Genomic DNA, 18,833 nt, shown 5'->3' on the forward strand with positions numbered 1-18,833 from the left:
GTTTATATCAGAGAGTGTTCTCTTGAATCAAAAGAATAAATCCTGGAAATGGTCTATGTTCAATTCCCTGTGTTTCAGTGTACTTTCTTCTGAATTTGGGGTTGAATAATTTGAATGCTATTTTGAGGCCACTGATTAATGAAGTCATTAGAATGACACACAAGATTATGGTATCCAGGTGAAATTAGCGTTCTACATAGAGCATGAACATGGCACATCTTGCCATAGCATGTGGGAATTCAGAACAAAAATTTAAATGGTAGTAGTAATGTCTGCTTTGGTGTTCCAAAACTCTCTGGAGATGGAAAAAGAGTAAAGGAAAATGACAAAAATATGTTTGTGAAGGCTACCTTCTGACATGTCCTGATCTCTCCACACACAGAAATTTTAATATTTCAGAAAATTTCCCAGATGACCAACTGTCATTTTTTCATCTCATTGCATAGGTGTCTCCTCTGGTAGTTAACAGGGTTGCAGAAGACTCGAAAGATGTCCCTGCCCGTCATTCTCCCTGGTATTTCTGTTTGATTGGTTAGAAGCCCTCTTAAAACATGGATGTACTACTTCAACATTCTTGCTCCTATTCACTTCCTCTTGCTGTACCCTGACACCCCACAAGCTTATGCAACACCGTATCACAACGTATGGTGAAAAGAAGCAGTGACAGGAAACCATGATAGCTGCTGAATGCTTCCCCATCCCCTCCTTTTCTTCAGGTTTATCGTTTCCATTGGTAGCTATGAAAGATTAACTTAAGGAAGTGAACATCTCTGTGGGCATGATTTGTAAAGCTTCATCCCCTTCCAGCTTAGCTTATCCACGCTGTGCAAGGTGCTGGAATGTTGAGCTACTCCCATAAATACTCCATAGGCTGACTTGGGTATCAGAGCAGTAAACAAGGAGCTACATCAATTAGGAAGCCCTGTCAGACATACTGCTCTCATGGCTACAGAGCTTCTAATACTCAGCCATGCTTGCTTAAAGTGGCTTCAGGTATCTCTGCTCCAGAATGCATTGCTAAACAGAAAGCACAGCCGTTCTTAAGAGGTAACAGAGTGCCACAAGCTCTCAGATACTCCATTTCTCTTACTTATGGTCAGAGATGAAGAGGAAGTTGTTTGGGTCTTACAAGCTGGCGGCAGGAAAGAAATTTTACTTTGCATTGCCTTGTCCCAGAAGCAGCACACTGTGGTTTTTATCTGCTTGCGTAAATCTTGAAACTAAAATAAAATTAACTGGCCAAGGCTCAATCTTTGTGAGACCTGGGAGACAACAGCTGTCAATAAGAAGCCCACATGGAAATGTATGGGCCTCTGTAGTACTACGCTGTACAATTAGACAGGTAGCTGTCCGCATCAGCTACAAGGAGAAATGAGTGGCTGGGAGGTCACAGCTGGAATTGAGGCACAAGCCCACGGAGGATACAGTGTCTGAGCTTTACTTGACTGTAGGAACTACAGCTTGGATCCATTACCTTTTGCTCAGCCTACAAAAAGTCTGTCCCTTCTGCACATTCAGAGCAACCTGGCTGATGTTGATGAATAGCAACTTCTTTCTTCCAAGCTGGAAAAGGAGTTACAACCAGACTGGGTATCCTTGAAACAGAGTTTTGGCATAGTGAAGCTTATTAGAGACGTACCTGTGAAAGCCTGTCTCTGGATCACTGTTACTGTACGCTCCAGGACACGGTCTCTAGTGAATTTGCACGTTCTTGGGAAATACTGAAATTCAAAATGATGTTCCTAAGTAAAAGAATATTGTATTGTGTTGTACTTTAATTTCTTAAATTCTCAAGGAAACACAGTGGCTAACTGCCCCATTATGAGTAATGTCACCTTTAGAAAGGTAACATCTCTGCTTGGTTCAGCAAAGTCTATTTAAATCATTTACGAAAGCATAACAGAGAATAATTTCTGAAAGGATTTTTTGCTCAAGATAGTACTACATGCCAAAGCCTGTATATTTTTTTTTTTATCTGTTTTGTAAAAGATAGTCAGAACAGCACAATGTCAGTTTACTTTAATAGGAGGAAGTGGTCATGATTCAAATTGTTTTTCTCCTGATATATTCTGTTCATATGTTTGCTTTTTTGCTGAAGATTTAGAGACACCAACTCCTTTGGAGAAAGCACATTTTGGACATTGTTCATATTTATATGTCCTTTGAAAAGGTATATCTATAGCCTAAAGGGCAGCGTTACTTTTTGTAAGTTGGGAATTCTGACGTTGTTCTTATTCAAAATAATAGTTGAGCGTATTATGGAATTCAGAAGAGCATTTTAATAGTTTATTGTGTTCACATCTTTTCCCTTATCCCAATGCTGTTTATTTGGGTTATCGAATATTGAACACTGAATAAAGCTTCTCTGCTCTGGATTTCATTTTTTTTTTCATTGTTAATGTTTCTGTGTAACAACATAGGGTTCTTACTGCTGTTCAATCTATAAATAACAGGAAAAGGAAGAACAGAAGTTCTCTGGTGTCAGTCTAGCTTTCCAGATTTAGAACAGTAAATCGTGACACAGTACTTTAAGTTCAGAATTGAGCAATAACACCCTGTGTGTTGTAGAATATTACATGTAATCTATCAGATGATTCATATAAAATAATGAAGAATGGGCTTCCTATAAGTGTTTTATTAAGAACCAGATTTTGATCTTCTGTAAGAATTTCTGCCAGGGTGACACATTGGGAAAAAATATTCACAATTCAGTTTGCTTTTAATATTGTCTTTATTATTTTCAGTGATTCATGGGATGTATTTCAGTTCCATAGGAAGCATTTCTGTGCAGAACTAGTGATATTATTTTAATGATGTTTGCGATGCTATGTTGTAAGACCCAGGATAAGCCACTTTACTCTCAGGGCAGTCAAAGGAGGAACCGTGACTGTTGAGGAGGAGGAAGAATTTGCTATTCGTCAATACCAAGTGCAGCTCTCTCCTCTGCATTAATTCATATCTGCTGGCCAATGTGGGAGCAAGCCGAATCAATGATCTACACGTTCCCTGCCACTTCCCACTCACAAGTGCTATGAAGAAGGGGGAACACATACGTGGTCATTAACTGTGCTCAGACCTCTAATGTGAGCAAGAGGAAGCAAGAGGGTAACACGACTGAATTTCTCACTGATTATTGCAATGAGGATCTTGTGTTTAGTAATTAGCAGATCTGAGTTGTTTGTTTCTCCTAATTTCGTGCATATCAATAGAACTATTTCCTACTGCACAATTTGTTGTCTCCTCATCTGTGTTTATATTTTGGGACTTTCACCCTTTTTCTGAAGGCGCATTCTCGTTGGTTCAGTCAGCACTAGTGGCTCTTGTATAACGGTTGCTGGATAATTTTTTCCTAAAAGTTCAACTTCCAATTTCTGTCCAACTTTGCTGAGTTCTGTGGGAACATACGCAAAAGCCAGGCTCTGCTGAGCACTGTAACTGAAAGTTCCAGACGTGGTATTGCCAACAACCTGAAAAAAACCACACAAACATTTATCTTTATTTTCAAGATGCAATGAGTTTTTCTTAAAAAAAAACAAAAAACAAAAAACAAGCGACAAACAAACAAACAAACAAAAACCAAACAACCAAACAAAAAATCCCAACCTAACAATCCAAACAACTATACATCTCATATACTAGTTTTTGTATTTACACTTCAGACATCAAGCAAATTTCAAGGATGTCATGCATTTCATAATATTCTGTATTGTGGGTGACATCACCTTAAACTGGGAAGTTTGTGCTTCTTGAAAAAACAGACTATTTCTATTGTGTTAATTAAGTTTTTACTGGAACAATCACTATACAGATACATATATTTGCTATATACAATAATTTAACTCCTAGTGAGCATTACAGTATGTAATTTGTGCTGGTGTGGAGGCTAAACTTTGCTGTGTTTTGTTTCTTTTGAAGTGAATAGCAAAAGTGTTGTTAGAATAGCGGGGAACTTGCAGGAGAAGAGAATGGATGAGTTCATACTTTAGTGTGTTCCAACTCTAGTTTCTGTGACCTGATGGTATTTCACTTTTTTTTTTTTTTTTTTTTTGTTTTGTTTTGTTACTGTGCTCTTAAGTTTCTCAATGAATACCTGATAGGAGATCCATTGTGGAACTTTCTCCTGTCATACACCACTTTTTTTTTTTTTTTTAGCTATTTAGTTTTTGTAGTTATTTAGTTATTCTTTGCTTTCTGCTTGAAGATTAAAGAAGGGTTATCACAGCATAAAATTGTTCTGTGCCAGCAAAACAGAAATAATGTATTCACACTTGAAACACAAATATAGATTCTGTTCTTGGAGAATTAACACTAGTTTCTTGTAACATGATCTGTAGTCCTTACCTTTCCATTATGCCACACACTTTCATTTCCCTCTGGATCGACGTTATCTGTATCCACAGTAAGATATACCAGTCGTCGTTTGAGCCCCTTTTCTTTAATCTGCTTCAGTGCTTGCTTTCCTGTGAAGTCTGCTGGCTGAAAGAAATAGAAGAGAATGATGATACATGGCTATTCAGGTTCTGCAAGAAGTTTAGAGATGCAAGTGTTTAAATTTGCCTTGTTTGTTTTCCTATGACTTCAGTATTCTTTATGAAACACAGATTAAATCAAATCTTTGACGGATATTAAATCTTGTATCTTGATGTTTTTATATTGGTACATTATATCTTGGTAACTTCATTGAGTATATTAGTTTTTCTAGATCTCGGTCCCTTAATACCCATAGCAGAAATAAATTTGTAGTGAGACGTGTGTTACAAGACTGTCTGCCCAGTAAGGGTTGTGAGCCAGAAGACTGTGTTTCATTTCAGTTTCTATAAAAAACCTGGTATACCAACACGCACATTCTAAAGCCCTGGCCTCCCTATGTGGTCACACATCCTTTCTGATGCCATCAGCAACCACCATAGTACTTAGTTCCTATTCAATTTTCATGTCCCTGCCAGAGCTGGGCAGGGCTGGGACCAGTTTGCAGCCTATTCCTGTTTCATGGTATGTGTATTTTTTTTCCCCATACCTACTACTTTATGGGATAATGCAGCAAGTTGCATGCTTGTAAAAGAATAATACTATCTTTTGGAGTTTCCTTTTTCAGCTTGCCTAAAAAGGTACAAGCAGATTCTTACATTTCTAGAAGCAGACTGCATAAAGGTGTGACAAGTACTAGGAGAGCTATCAGTAAGCCTCTGAACCTTAAAGGATATGCAAGGCAGTATTTATTGTATATGATAATGTTGAGCTGATTCCACTGAGCTAGTCTGATTCCATGGCCAGGTTTGCAGATATGAGAACTGTCTTGCCTCATCCTGTTATCTCCGAAGTCTTAATGTAACTCAGACAACTTCCTTATTTAGTTGGCTGGATAGAGAATAAACTGGATATAGAAGCCATAGAAGGAAGAGTTCTTATAAACTTTGTGATCCTGGACAGAATGCCTCAAGAAACAAAAGAAAGCCTCTTTCAAAGATGCTGATGATTTGGACAGAAGATAAAATAGTAATCAGGCTGGATATCTTTATTGCCAATAACTGTGCAGTAAATATTAGGAGCAGTGGCACACAGATTCTGCCTATTCCTTTCTTCTTTAAACCAAACCAAAGATTTGCATTCTAAAATTAATTTGCCAGATCCGTACCAGCTTGACCCCACTGACAAGAAACATAATAGCAGTTATAAGGTCCTCTAGCTCTCCAGTCTTCGCTGAAAAGATGAGTAACAGAGTGAAAGCTATTTTAGGACATCTGATCATATGACACTGTGACAGCTCTAGTAGGTCTGAAGCAGGAATTATATTCACTTGTTGAGTCTTCCAAGAGAAAAGAAGGGAAATTTTGTTGAAGACATCAAAAATACTGTTTCTGTTAATGTTACTTAGTTTCTGTAGAGAATTATTGCACTGTCAGAATTACAAGCAACACATTACACTTGGAATAGATTATTACATAGTTAGTTCATGAGTTATTTCTGTAGTCCTCGTTTCGGTTCACATATGTCTATGCATAGGCAAAAGAAATTACTAAATCATGAGGAGTTTTTGAACTTTGAAAGATTAGACTCTGTAAGCAGTAGTAGAAAACGGCTTGTGAATCAGTGACAGACCAGCTAGTCTGAATATTAAGGTGGACCATCTGAGGATAAGGCAGATGTTGCACATAAGGATCACAGATGGCTGCCTTTGGAAAAAGACAGTGTGAAATACGGTCCAGATCAGAAAATGATGGGACTCTGAGGACTCGTTTTAGAATATAACTTTCAAGATGTTGCTGGAAAAGATAAAGTGAAGATCTCAGACCAAACAATAACCAGCTACTGGTAGATTCTTCTCACTTTTCATAGAATTACATTTTGACTACATAGGAACATTTATGAAAGGAAACGCCTGTAACTAGAGACACAAATCACAAAGAATTGTTTGGTTTGGAAGGCACCTTGAAAGGTCATCTAGTCCAACGTCATCTGCAATGAACAGGGACATCTTCAGCTAGGTCAGGTTGCTCAGAGCCCTGTCAAACTTGACCTGAATTTTTCCAGAAATTTACCACCTCTCTGGGCAACTTGTTCCAGTGTCTCATCACCCTCATCATAAAAAATTTCTTCCTTATATCTAGTCTGAATTTTCAGTTTGATATTTCAAACTCTTTCAGTTTAAAGCCATTACCCCTTCTCCTACCACTGCAGACCCTGCTAAAAATTCTGTCCTCATCTTTCTTATAAGTACTGAAAGGCCATAATAAGGTCGTCCTGAAGTCTTCTCTTCTCCAGGCTGAACAAACCCAACTCTTTCAGCCTGTCCTTACAGGAGAGGTGCTCCAGCCCCTGGTACCTATAGGGCCTCCTCTGGACCTGCTCCAATAGGTCAATGTCTGTCTTGTACTGGGGACTCTGCAGCTGGACTCAGTACTCCAGGTGGGGTCTCCTGAGCACAGAGTAGAGGGGCAGAATCATCTCCCTCGACCTGCTGGCTGTGCTTCTTCTGATGCAGCCCAGGATACGGTTGGCTTTCTGGGCTGCTGAGTGCACATTGCTGACTCACGTCCAGTTTTTCAGCCACCAGTACCCCCAAGACCTTCTTATCAGTTTGATATTTCAAACTCTTTCAGTTTAAAGCCATTACCCCTTCTCCTACCACTGCAGACCCTGCTAAAAATTCTGTCCTCATCTTTCTTATAAGTACTGAAAGGCCATAATAAGGTCGTCCTGAAGTCTTCTCTTCTCCAGGCTGAACAAACCCAACTCTTTCAGCCTGTCCTTACAGGAGAGGTGCTCCAGCCCCTGGTACCTATAGGGCCTCCTCTGGACCTGCTCCAATAGGTCAATGTCTGTCTTGTACTGGGGACTCTGCAGCTGGACTCAGTACTCCAGGTGGGGTCTCCTGAGCACAGAGTAGAGGGGCAGAATCATCTCCCTCGACCTGCTGGCTGTGCTTCTTCTGATGCAGCCCAGGATACGGTTGGCTTTCTGGGCTGCTGAGTGCACATTGCTGACTCACGTCCAGTTTTTCAGCCACCAGTACCCCCAAGACCTTCTTGGTAGGGCTGTTCTCAATCCCTTCATCCCCCAGCATGTGTTGATACTGGTTGCCTCAAAGAACCTCTTCACATGGACCCACTTCTCAAGCTTGTCTAGGCCCCTCTGGATGGCATCCCATCCCTCAGGTGTGTCAATTGCACCACTCAGTATGCTGTTGTCTGCAAGTTTGCTGAGGGTGCACTTCATTCCACTGTATGTTATTGATGAAGATATTGAACAGTACTGGTCCAAATATGGACCCCTAAGGGACACCAGTCATCACTGATCTCCATCTGGGCATTGAGACATTGATGTCTACTCTCTGGATGCCACTATCAGACCAATTCCTCATCCTACTAATAGTCCATCCATCAAATCCATATGTCTCTCATTTAGAGAGAAGGATGTTGTGGGGGACCGGGTCAAAGGCCTTACAGAAGTCCAGATAGATATCATCAGTAGCTCTTCCGTTGTCCACTAATGAACAAATAAGACTGTATACGACAGCATGACACACAGACTAAAATGCTTTGGATGACACACAGAAATACAAAGGAAGTAAATATTCTACAGGTTCACTTAGTACTGAATCAGCTTATTCCTATACAAGCTAATGTAGCATTTGGTATTTAGTCTTGAGACACGTAACTAAACACAAGTATTCAAATACAGCATATTTCCACCACTATTCATTTTTGATTTATGAGTGTGTGTGCACGAGGTTGGTCAATCAAAACAGCATTTTGGAAACTGATTCATTCAAACTTATTCTAGCTATTCTTGTTTCTTCCTGTTTCTAGGTGAAAAATAGTCTGTTTGGGTATTGGTTCAATTTAGTTCAGCTTGTCACACTAAATGAAATGCAAGAAAACATCCAATTCAAAACAGTATAATTCAGTAAAAGAATATTAAAGAAAAAACAAAAACAAAAACAAAAAACAAAAACCAAACCAAACAAAAAAACCCCCACAAAACACAAAACAAAAACCCAAACCCAGAGGAAAAAGCAAAGAAACTAAGAAAAACCCTAAACAATTCCAACCTCAAACAAATTCAAATTTAAAGCTGCTCTTACTATCTTGTTTTAAAGCAAATACTCACTTGAGATCTTGTAACAATGTAGAACTTTTACTATTTAGAGTAAGGAGAGTCCTAAAATGCTAAACCTAAAATACAGAAGACTTTCCATTATCTTGACATGAGCTCCCAAAGCATTAATCTTTGGCAGATGTAATGTTTTTCACATAAATAAAAACAATTCTTAGATTCCAGATAAAGACAGTGTTTGCAGCTTAGCTTCATATTCTTCGAGTGCAGTTCACCAGATAAAATAAGAAAAGGTAGGTTGTGCTTTTTATTTGTATTATCTAACATAAAGATTACAATATAAAATCGTATCACAAAGATAAATCAATTAAGATTTTGAAATAGCATGTAGCTAAAGGGAGCTCATTGAGTATCTCATCTATTAATGAATTTTAAAGAATTCAGGAGACATTAACCATGAGGTAATTTGTTGGGCACAGTGATGTACCCTGAGAAGTTTAACTTGCTGTGTTTCAACTGTGCTTGACTCTCAATGGCATACAGATCCTAATTCTAATCCTCTGTAATATCTTGTCACTTAAAGGAAGCAAAGATGTAGAAATTATCTAAAAATCTTTCAAAATAATCTTTTTTTGATATGCAGTTTAGCAGAATAAAGTCTAGATATCTACGAAGAAAATGTCATATCCATTCAGCACAAACTGGCAGCAAAGATATGCAAGCCTCTTAATAATGAAATGTAATTTATTTGGTAAGCTACTTAAGACTGCAGGCATACAGCCCAATTATGTACACAAAGCCACCCAACTGAGTAAGACAGCACAAACAGATGCTGTGATCTGCTGTAACCATCACTTTACAACACACTGGAGACAGCATCAATGCAGTATTTTGAAATTAATTACTCTTAGTTGGATGGTCTTGAATAATTTCAGGATAACACTCCAAATGATAAACCCCTCACCAGGGCAATAACTGAAGATCATTTTCCTCTGCAGGTAGCACATATTTGACAAGTTTCTCTTTTTCTGCAGCAAACCTAAGCTATAGTTTATACCACACAAAACAGTTTCCTAAGGAGATGTGGCCAGTCAGTATGTATGGCACATGCATCACTGCACCTTTTATTCAGTCTGCCTAAGCCCTTCTGATATGCAAACAGCCAGCTCTTAGAAATTGATATGACACAAACAAATGATGAATTATTGCATTATCAAAATAATGATAACACAAATTCCTCAGAATTCCTAGCTCAGTGGGTGCTTATTCCTTTACATGGCCCAACAAACACACTGGGAGTGACCTAGGTGTGCTTTTTATACAGATAGCAAAATTATCGTGGATTGTTTCTAAAGTGTTTCAAACTATGTATAAATTTATGAAATAAATCCTCTGGACATCAAGTGAAGTAACCATAGCATATGGTTTCACTCCTAAATTTTAATTTGGATCAGGACAAGATTTAGGTGGAAAAGTACACTGAATAAATATGTTATAGGTATAATAAATGCAGAATCAAAGAGAGGGGTGGAGGGAAGGGTATTTCCCTTCCTCCCTGCCCTCTTCCCCCAAATACCTTTCCATCACTCCATCCTTTTTCAGACACCTCTGCTTTCCCATGGACTTCTTACCCCTGCTTCAGTAAAGTCTGTGCTCTTACTTCTCCATCCTCTTCCCCTTCTGTCATGGAGTAGGCATGGCACAAAACACAACTTTATACCAATTTGTGTAGTGGGGACAGTGATCACTGCTGTAGTCATTCCTCTGCGAAGAGGTGGGATGCAAGTTGGAGAAAGTGAAGGAAGGGTGGGAATTGCAGAAACTCTTGTGGGTCAGCCTGTCCAGCATCCAGTTGGAGCAGTGCTCCCAACAGACCTGGGTAGCCAGTGCCAGGCATTCCACGGCTGCCCTATATGCCCTATACTGGGTTTTAGAAGTGAGAAGATAAAAGTGAATCATTTGTTACAGTACTATAAACACAGCTTCTATTTTACAGTCAGTGATTATGAAGCAAAACTAAAAAAAATAAATCTAATAAGAAGTGGAAAATATAAAGTGGAAAATGGTTACAAGCGGTTGCTTTCCTGGTTACCTCTACTCATCATCAGTCGCTGGTGGGCGAAACATTTTGATTTCATATGACTACTTATCAGCACTACAGATCACGTCATCAAAGCACAGAGTCACCAGATCAGCACAGCAGCGTTTAGCACCAGTGATGATATAAATGACTGCATTTGCTGCAACGCTGCTGAAACCCAGAACCAGCACGCACATCTTCCTTTCTGCCACTTTCCCCACCCTCCTCACCTAGCACCCAGTGGTGTTTGTGCCCAGAGCCCTGGAGGCCCACAACAGGCCTGATAATTCTTCTAGTACTCCCTTTTGCATGCTCTCTGCAATTAGAATCATAGAATCATTTAGGTTAGAAAAGACCCTTAAGATCAACTGTTAACCTAACAGTGCCAAGTCCACCACTAAACCATATCCCAAGCACCATGTCCATATGTTTTTTAAATATCTCCAGGGGTGGTGACTCAACCACTTCCCCAGGCAGCCTGTTCCAATGCTTGACAACCTTTTTGGTGAAGAAATTTTTCTGAATACCCAGTCTAAACCTCCCCTGGCACAACTGGAGGCCATTTACTCTTGTCCTATCACCTGTTACTAGGGAGAAAAGACCAACTTCCCCCTCTCTACAATGTCCTTTCAGGTAGTTGTAGAGAGTGATAAAGTCAGTCTCTCCTCAGCCTCCTTTTCTGCAGGCTGAACAACCCCAGTTCCCTCAACCACTCCTTATAAGACTTGTGCTCTAGAGCCTTCATTAGCCTCATGGCTCTTCTTTGGACATGCACCAGCACCTCAATGTCTTTCTTGCAGTGAGGGGCCCAAAACTGAACACATTATTCGAGTTGCAGCTTTACCAGTGCCAAGTACAGGGCAGCTGCACTGTTCCTGATACAGGCCAGGATGCTGTTGGCCTTCTTGGCCACCTGGGCACACTGTTGGCTCATGTTCAGCTGACCAGCACCCCCAGGTCCTTTTCCATTGGGTGGCTCTCCAGCCACTCTTCACCCAAACCTGCAACCCCAAGCACTGTGTGGGGTTGTTGTGACCCCAAGTGCAGGACCTGACACTTGACCTTGCTGAATCTCACCCCATTGGCCTCGGCCCATCAATCCAGCCTGTCCAGATCCTTCCTACTCTCAAGTGGATCAACATTCCACCCAACTTGGTGTCATTTGCAAACTTACTGAGGGTGCATTGAATCCCCTCATCCGCATCATTGATAAAGATATTAAATGCTCCAGTTCAACCTTTTTTGATGTTCTTTCCCCAACTGCACCTGTGAAATGATCTAAAAAAAAGCTTTTTCCCTAAAAAAAGCAATCATTTTGTGCTTTAATAAATCAGGACATGTCTCTTTAGACCACGGTAACACATGACTTGAACTAGCACAAGTGAGGGGTAGTTCTGGCAGAGTGAACAGGAGAGAAACAAATGATTGGTAAAAGGAGGGCATGAACCTATAAGATTAGGCTGCTACCAAAGGACTAAAAGGACAGAGGCACAGTCTTAAAACTGCTCATCCTAGTTTCCCATGAGATAACTTATGTGTAGTTATGCTGGAGGTTAGGTAAATATACAAGGACTGTATCTTTGATTAACAGCCATAAACCTATCTTTGTGATGTTGGTGGGCATGACACAACTTCTATTTATAATGAATAAGGAAGCAATTAAATGCTCATGTGTCTAACAGATCAAATAGTAAAAGACACTCCAGAAATCCAATGCCAAAATCAGAAATGAGGCAGGACCTGTACTCTAAAAGTAATTTTTGACAACAAAATGCAGGCAGTCACTGAGTAGGGTTGGTAGCAGTTAAGACATAGCTAGTGAAAAGCAGACAGGAGAAGGAGTAGAAAATGAAGAAGGTAAAAAAGTGGCTGGAGAGCTGCCGGGCAGAAAAGGACCTGGGGGTGTTGGTCGACTGTCGGCTGAACATGAGCCAGCAGTGTGCCCAGATGGCCAAGAAAGCCAACAGCATCCTGGCCTGTGTCAGGAACAGTGTGGCGAGTAGGGCCCGAGAGGTGATTGTCCCCCTGTACTCGGCACTGGTGAGGCCCCACCTTGAGTACTGTGTCCAGTTTTGGGCCCCCTACCATAAAAAAGACATTGAGGTGCTGGAGCGGGTCCAGAGAAGGGCGACAAAGATGGTGAGGGGTCTGGAGAGTAAGTCTTATGAGGAGAGGCTGAGGGAACTGGGGTTATTCAGCCTGGAGAAGAGGAGGCTGAGGGGAGACCTTATTGCTCTCTACAACTCCCTGAAAGGAGGGTGTAGAGAGGTGGGGGTCGGTCTCTTTTCTCAAGTCACAGGCGACAGGACAAGAGGAAATGGCCTCAAGTTGCGCCAGGGTAGGTTCAGGCTGGATATTAGGAAAAATTTTTTCACTGAAAGGGTTATCAGACATTGGAATACAGTATACCTAAGAAGTGAAGGGAGAGATTTTCTGGGTATTGTATAATCTGGAAAAAAGCTTGGAATGAAGAACAAAGAAATTGCCTCAGTAAATAAACAGGGCTGCAACAAAGAAACACTGTCTCTGTTAATGGTATTTCCTCATTTTGAAAGCAAACACTAAACATTAGCTAAGCACTCAGATCCCAGCCTGAAGAGTGCACTGGGGCAGAGCCCCAAAGGGTTTCTATCCTCTACTGCATTCTCTTCCTCCATCTCAGTGAGCTGTTGCTGCAGGGAGTGCCCAGCAGATGGCAGTCTTGGATATAGCAAAACTAGTCCCAAACCTACAAACGGTTAACCGTGGAATTTTGTAGCTGCACGCTCTTGATGACTGTTGGCACTATTGGGATCACATGGAAAACCCTTCTGAAAGACATAATTTCTGTAAGCTACTGACATGACAAGTTTTATTGGGACTTATGGTCCTCTATGCTCAGGAGAAAAATAGGCTGTTTTTAGAATATTGAATTAGCTAAAAATAATCAACCACTTCAGAATACTGAAAAGGTGAATGCTAGCAGGTTTTGAAGAGGTAAGCAGCTTCTGAAATAAGGAAATATTTTTCTTTCTGTATGTCAATATTGAATACAATAATCAGTGATAAGTTTAAAGTGTAACAAGAACACATTTTCTAACATAAGTATAGCAAATCATTAGAACAGACTGCCCAAGGAGACCGTGGAATCTTCAGGACTGAGAGGTCTTTGATATTTCACACATGAAGTTATTATAAATACGGCAAGGTAAACACAGATGTAGTTGATTCTGCCATGCAACAACGGTCTGGAGCAAATGAATATCTGGTAATTGCTTATCTTATTCTATGATAACATTTGAAAAAAAAAAAGTAAATTTAAACCAGGGTTTTGAAAAATAGAAAGCATTCAGAGATTATTTACTATATCTTTGACCATTTAAAAAGTACAGCAGAATTACAACAATATTCTGGGATCTGAAGAAAAAAGTACTGCAACTTTTTCTTTAAAGATATTCTGTGAATTTCCTGCCACAAAGTCCATCAGGACTCTATGGAATATTTAGTAGAAGAGTGATTATTCATGACATGAAAGTATTAATGAATGAGGCTATCTAACAACTTCTCTAACTTACTAAATGAAAGACCAATTGCACAAACAACAGAAAGATAACAGGCATTAAAAAAATTCCATCCCTATACCAGACAGATACTGTTACGAAGACAATGTATACTCTAAATTAGAAAATAATTCTGTTACTGTCCCTCCACTTTGGTTTGATCACAGCCCATCCTGCTCATCTGTGCAAGGAAGGAACTAACTCCAATATTAGAGAAAAAAGGAGAATCAAGCAGAGTTTAGAGGAAATCACCTAGAACTATACCATCTCTTCAGCCTTACTGATAAAATGAAAGTTGCCAATGAAATTCAGAGGTAACATGTTTAGTTATTTTCATGCTATAATTTAATAGACTGCAGGGGAAAAAATCATTGTCAACCTCAGTTTTTAAGAGTTTCTCCTGTTAGTCATCACAAAAAAAAATACTAGTCCATATGTACCTGAAAATGCATACACTAAACTTCAAAAACGCAGAGAAATATCAGGATTTTATTGGGAATTTACATCTCTTCGTATTTATTCTCCAGATATTTGAGTGCCCTCTCATGGAAATGAAAATACTTTTTGATTGTATTGCCCTCACTGGCATTCAGTTGCTCATTCACTTAATCTGTTTAGAAACTGTTTGCTTTTTCCATGATATAGCGCTCGAAATTCACTTATGTTGAAGTCTTTTTGCCCACTTTGTGAGCTATTTCGGCTGCTTGTTGCACGGTAAGAAGCACTCTAGTAATTAACTGAATAGTGCATTTTGGTTTTAATTTACACAGAAATCAGCACTTTCCCCAGTTGGGGGCGCGAGCTTAAAGGCACGATCCCTGCCAGCAACCCTACAGACCAAGATCTCCAACAGATTTAAGCACTTGTTTGTAGTTTGTATCCCGTTTGCCCCCTTTTTCTGGAAAGTTTCTTTAACAATAAGAGTTTTATAGTGTTTTCTTAACAATAGATGATAACAGAGTATTTTGCTTGTTTTCAGTCAAGGTGGCCTCTAGGGAATGCTGAGGTCTATGTCATGCCAAACAGACACCAAAACCAGAGGCATGGAATTGGGACTCACAGCCCCAAGCTGCCAAGATGCAAAGTAAATAATCTCACATTGCACTTCATGCTACAGTGTTCAGTGCACTTCCAATATCTGATTTAGCTCAGGAACCTCTGGAGTGTCAACATCTAGTCACAACTGCCCTCATTTGAGTCAATAAATAAACATCGATTATTTCCCCTTTCCACATTAGTTCAGCAAAACTGGCAAATGTTTTAGGCTGAGATCCTGCATCTATGATTCATTCCATGCCCATTCATCTACAACATCAATATCTGCTCCAGAGAGCTGTTCCAACCCTGTATTTCAACCATGCAGAGAAGTGTGCAGAGCGATAAAGACTCAAGTGCTCCATGCACATCATGCATATGTCTTCACATATTCTGCACGGGCATTTTGGCAAGCAACTGCTTCCCCTGCTTATGGCTGCCTTCCTGCTTATAAAAAAAAAAAAAAGAAAAAAGAAAACAAACAGAGGTATCAAATGGAAGTGGAAAGAAAAACTATCAACACTAATGTTTTTCATTGCATTCTCCCATAATGGAAAAGTCCTTGATAAGTAACTACAACACAATCCTGTTTTATAAGATTCTGCATTTCCCTTTCATGTGTCATTTTCTCTGATTAGGGCAAAATTACAGTACCAATTGATTCTGTAACTCCACTACATGTAGGAACTGCCATTGACATCCATGGACAGACCTTGCCTTGCAGAGGATGAGCTCCATAGCTGGGCAAGAACAAGTCCAGAACTTGTATTTCACGCTAGAGCACACACTGATGTTAGATAGGACAAAAATGAATTTTTTATCAATCCTGCTCAGGTTGAAGAACTATAGGTAGGTTCAACAGTTGCACAGGAAAAGCATCTTCCTGGGTTCATCCCTGTTACTGTCAGAGAAATTGCCTCATAAAGATAAAAGCAAGCTTCCATAATTCTTGCCTACCCAAAGTTTAAGATTTGTTGTTTACTTAAATCTGTAACTTAAAGTTTGAGACTTCTTTTACCAGTTCCACAGTATTCCTACATAATATGGCAAAAAAATATCAAGGGCCATATATTATCTGACAGATTACCCTTTCAGGTATAAAGGGAACATAAATAAGGGGAGAATTTGTCCCTGTGTCACATCACATTGTTGTAAAGATGAAATGTCTCACAAACATCACTTTAATCTCCCTTATATAAAAATATTGGCACTTCATCTATTTTACAAATGAAACACGTAGGTAAAATATAGTCAGGAGTATTCCCTCATTTAGGGCACCTAACTTGAAATGTACAGGACCTGATTTTTTATATTAGAAACTTCACATCCACTGTGCAGGCAACTGCTGTTTGAGTTGATGGGCTAGCTGGTAGCAACAGAGGACATTAGAGCTGCACAGGAAATTATTTCACTGGGTTTCATGGGAAGGTCCTCTATTTGACAGAATTAGAACACTTCGTTTGGGTTCCATTTGAAACAGAAAAGAGAATTACAAGCAATTTCTGTATCTACTAGACTACAATGGAGTTTTATTTGCTAAAATATGGATATAAGAAAATGAAGATGCTGATAAAAGGAGACAGAAGAGCATCTTTTCATTTTTACTGCATATTTAAGTTCAACTAGTCCCATTATCTGAAATTCAAATCAGGCAGGAACAAGTTCCTCAGAAATTTTATGAACAACTAGCTGTTATTATTTTTTAACCAAGATATTAATTTAACTTATATATGACTCATATCTAAGTTGTCAGTCAGCAGTTCTTCTGAAAAATTTGTTGTTCTTTCCAGTAATTGCTGTACCAAAGTGGTAGCCAGGGAAAGTGATCCTACAAAAAACTCCTTAAACAAGAATAAGCAGGTAAATAGTTTTCACAATATGAACAGGCTTGTTTAGCTTGTATATAGTTATGAAATCTTTACAGAAGCGCATGACTCAAATTTCTCTTTAAAAATAAATCACAAAGAGTTATTTTTTATGTAGACAACATTGAGTATTTGCAAATTTCTGACCTAATATATAATTTTCTTAGCAAGAAACATGGAAAAATCAGAAACTGTTTTTTAAATCGGTATTTAATAAGTAATTATTCTAATATACAGTGAAAAAAAAGTTGCTCAGCTCATTTTCTAAACCTATTTTATTTCACAGATAATTACATTTTTCTTTGCAAGCACTTAAAGGAATAACCTTGGGCATAATAGAACACTTTGAAAATAATAAGACATACCTTGTTTAGCTTTACAAAGTATTCCAGTCCAGCTTCCCAGGGATTAGTGTCACAGTTCATCTGTTTAAAGAAAAAATAAATTTGCTACCTGTACATGATGGGCTATCATAGCTTTGGGGCTGAGGGGTATTTATTTAGTTAGTCCATGCAGCCTTATTTACTCCGGGGTCCATGTCTTCCACCTTGCATTTGTGCAACTTCCATTTGAATACACCGTATGCTTCTTATATGTGATTTCAATAGATATCTACTATTATGCTTATTATAAAGTCTAGATGTGTAAATAATTCATCTAAGTTTCAATATGTAAATTAAACACACAGTTCAGTAAGAAACAGGACTTTTCAGTACCAAGAGCAGAATGAAACCTGCAGAAGATTGAATAACTGAGGTATATGCATTAATTGCAACACAGCAGACTGCCTTAGCTGGAGAGGAAAACAAAACACTAAGTCAATTTTATTTATGGCCTTCCCATTAGATGCAGGTGTAATGATTTGTTAGGTAGCATTTGAAGCAAGAATGAAAATAGTTACCACTGGGAAAATGAAAAGGACCCCTAAATGCTCACCATTCCTGAGTCTTCTCCTTTCCAAAGGAATTCAGAAAAATTTCAGGTAAACAGAAATTATACTGATTTTCCTCAAATTCCCTAGGTTCCCTGCATAGTTCCATATTGTGAGTGAGCAAATTTGGCAGAAACTAGCCAATGGGAAATGAAAAAGTTCCAAATACATTATGAAGCAAGAATAATTGGCCTCTCATGACAGTTATTACAGAAATAAAACATTTTCAGAATCGATCAGCCAAACCTTTGATTTCAAAACACTAGAGCACAGCAAAACCCTCATAATTTTGCTATACACAAAAGGAAAAAACATCAGTGAATCAAAATGAGTGTGTCTCTGCCAGCAGTGCAATGGAGTACGCTAGTTAGTTTTATTTAGAAAAGACGCTGCTCAGAATTATAGCAACTTTTCGTGCTTATGGTACATTTTCTTTTCATTCTAAATTGAGAAACTGGAACAAATACTATCTAAGCTAGCTCTGACTAAAAGCTGCATAGTCATAAAGAATTAAAGAAAATAAACAGAAAGAATAACAAAGAAATTGTATTTCCTGACCTCTGCCCCCCAGGCTCGGAAACCCTTTTCCAGCCTTAAAGCATTCAGAGCATATGTCCCAAAGTTGTCAATTCCCTCTTTTTGGCCGGCTTCCATGATTGCACTGTAAAGAGCTACAGAATCTTCTTTTTTATGGTAGAGCTCCCAGCCCAATTCACCTGTTATACAAACAAGATTAATGGTTTCATCAGCTCAGCGATAAAACAATCCTAATAAATACAGTTCCTATTCTTGGTAAAAAGTGGGGATCAATGCTGGAAGTGTTAATT

The 18,833-nt window shown here is 39.1% G+C and overlaps 1 protein-coding gene across 1 annotated transcript in view; it reads right to left on the minus strand.

Annotated features, from left to right (window-relative positions):
• Positions 1–2,712: 2,712 nt before the first annotated feature.
• Positions 2,713–18,833, minus strand: part of DMGDH (dimethylglycine dehydrogenase) — a 45,718-nt gene continuing 29,597 nt past the window's right edge. The window contains exons 13-16 of the mRNA XM_014964842.1: positions 18,565–18,722; positions 17,441–17,500; positions 4,342–4,476; positions 2,713–3,467 (exon numbers count right to left, since the gene is read on the minus strand). Coding sequence (XP_014820328.1) covers positions 3,252–3,467; positions 4,342–4,476; positions 17,441–17,500; positions 18,565–18,722 — 569 coding nt within the window. The 3' untranslated portion in view covers positions 2,713–3,251. The remainder of the gene's footprint in view (positions 3,468–4,341; positions 4,477–17,440; positions 17,501–18,564; positions 18,723–18,833) is intronic.

The sequence above is a fragment of the Calidris pugnax genome, unplaced genomic scaffold (assembly GCF_001431845.1).
Source record: "Calidris pugnax isolate Ruff unplaced genomic scaffold, ASM143184v1 scaffold273, whole genome shotgun sequence".
In the NCBI taxonomy this organism is placed as follows: domain Eukaryota; kingdom Metazoa; phylum Chordata; class Aves; order Charadriiformes; family Scolopacidae; genus Calidris; species Calidris pugnax.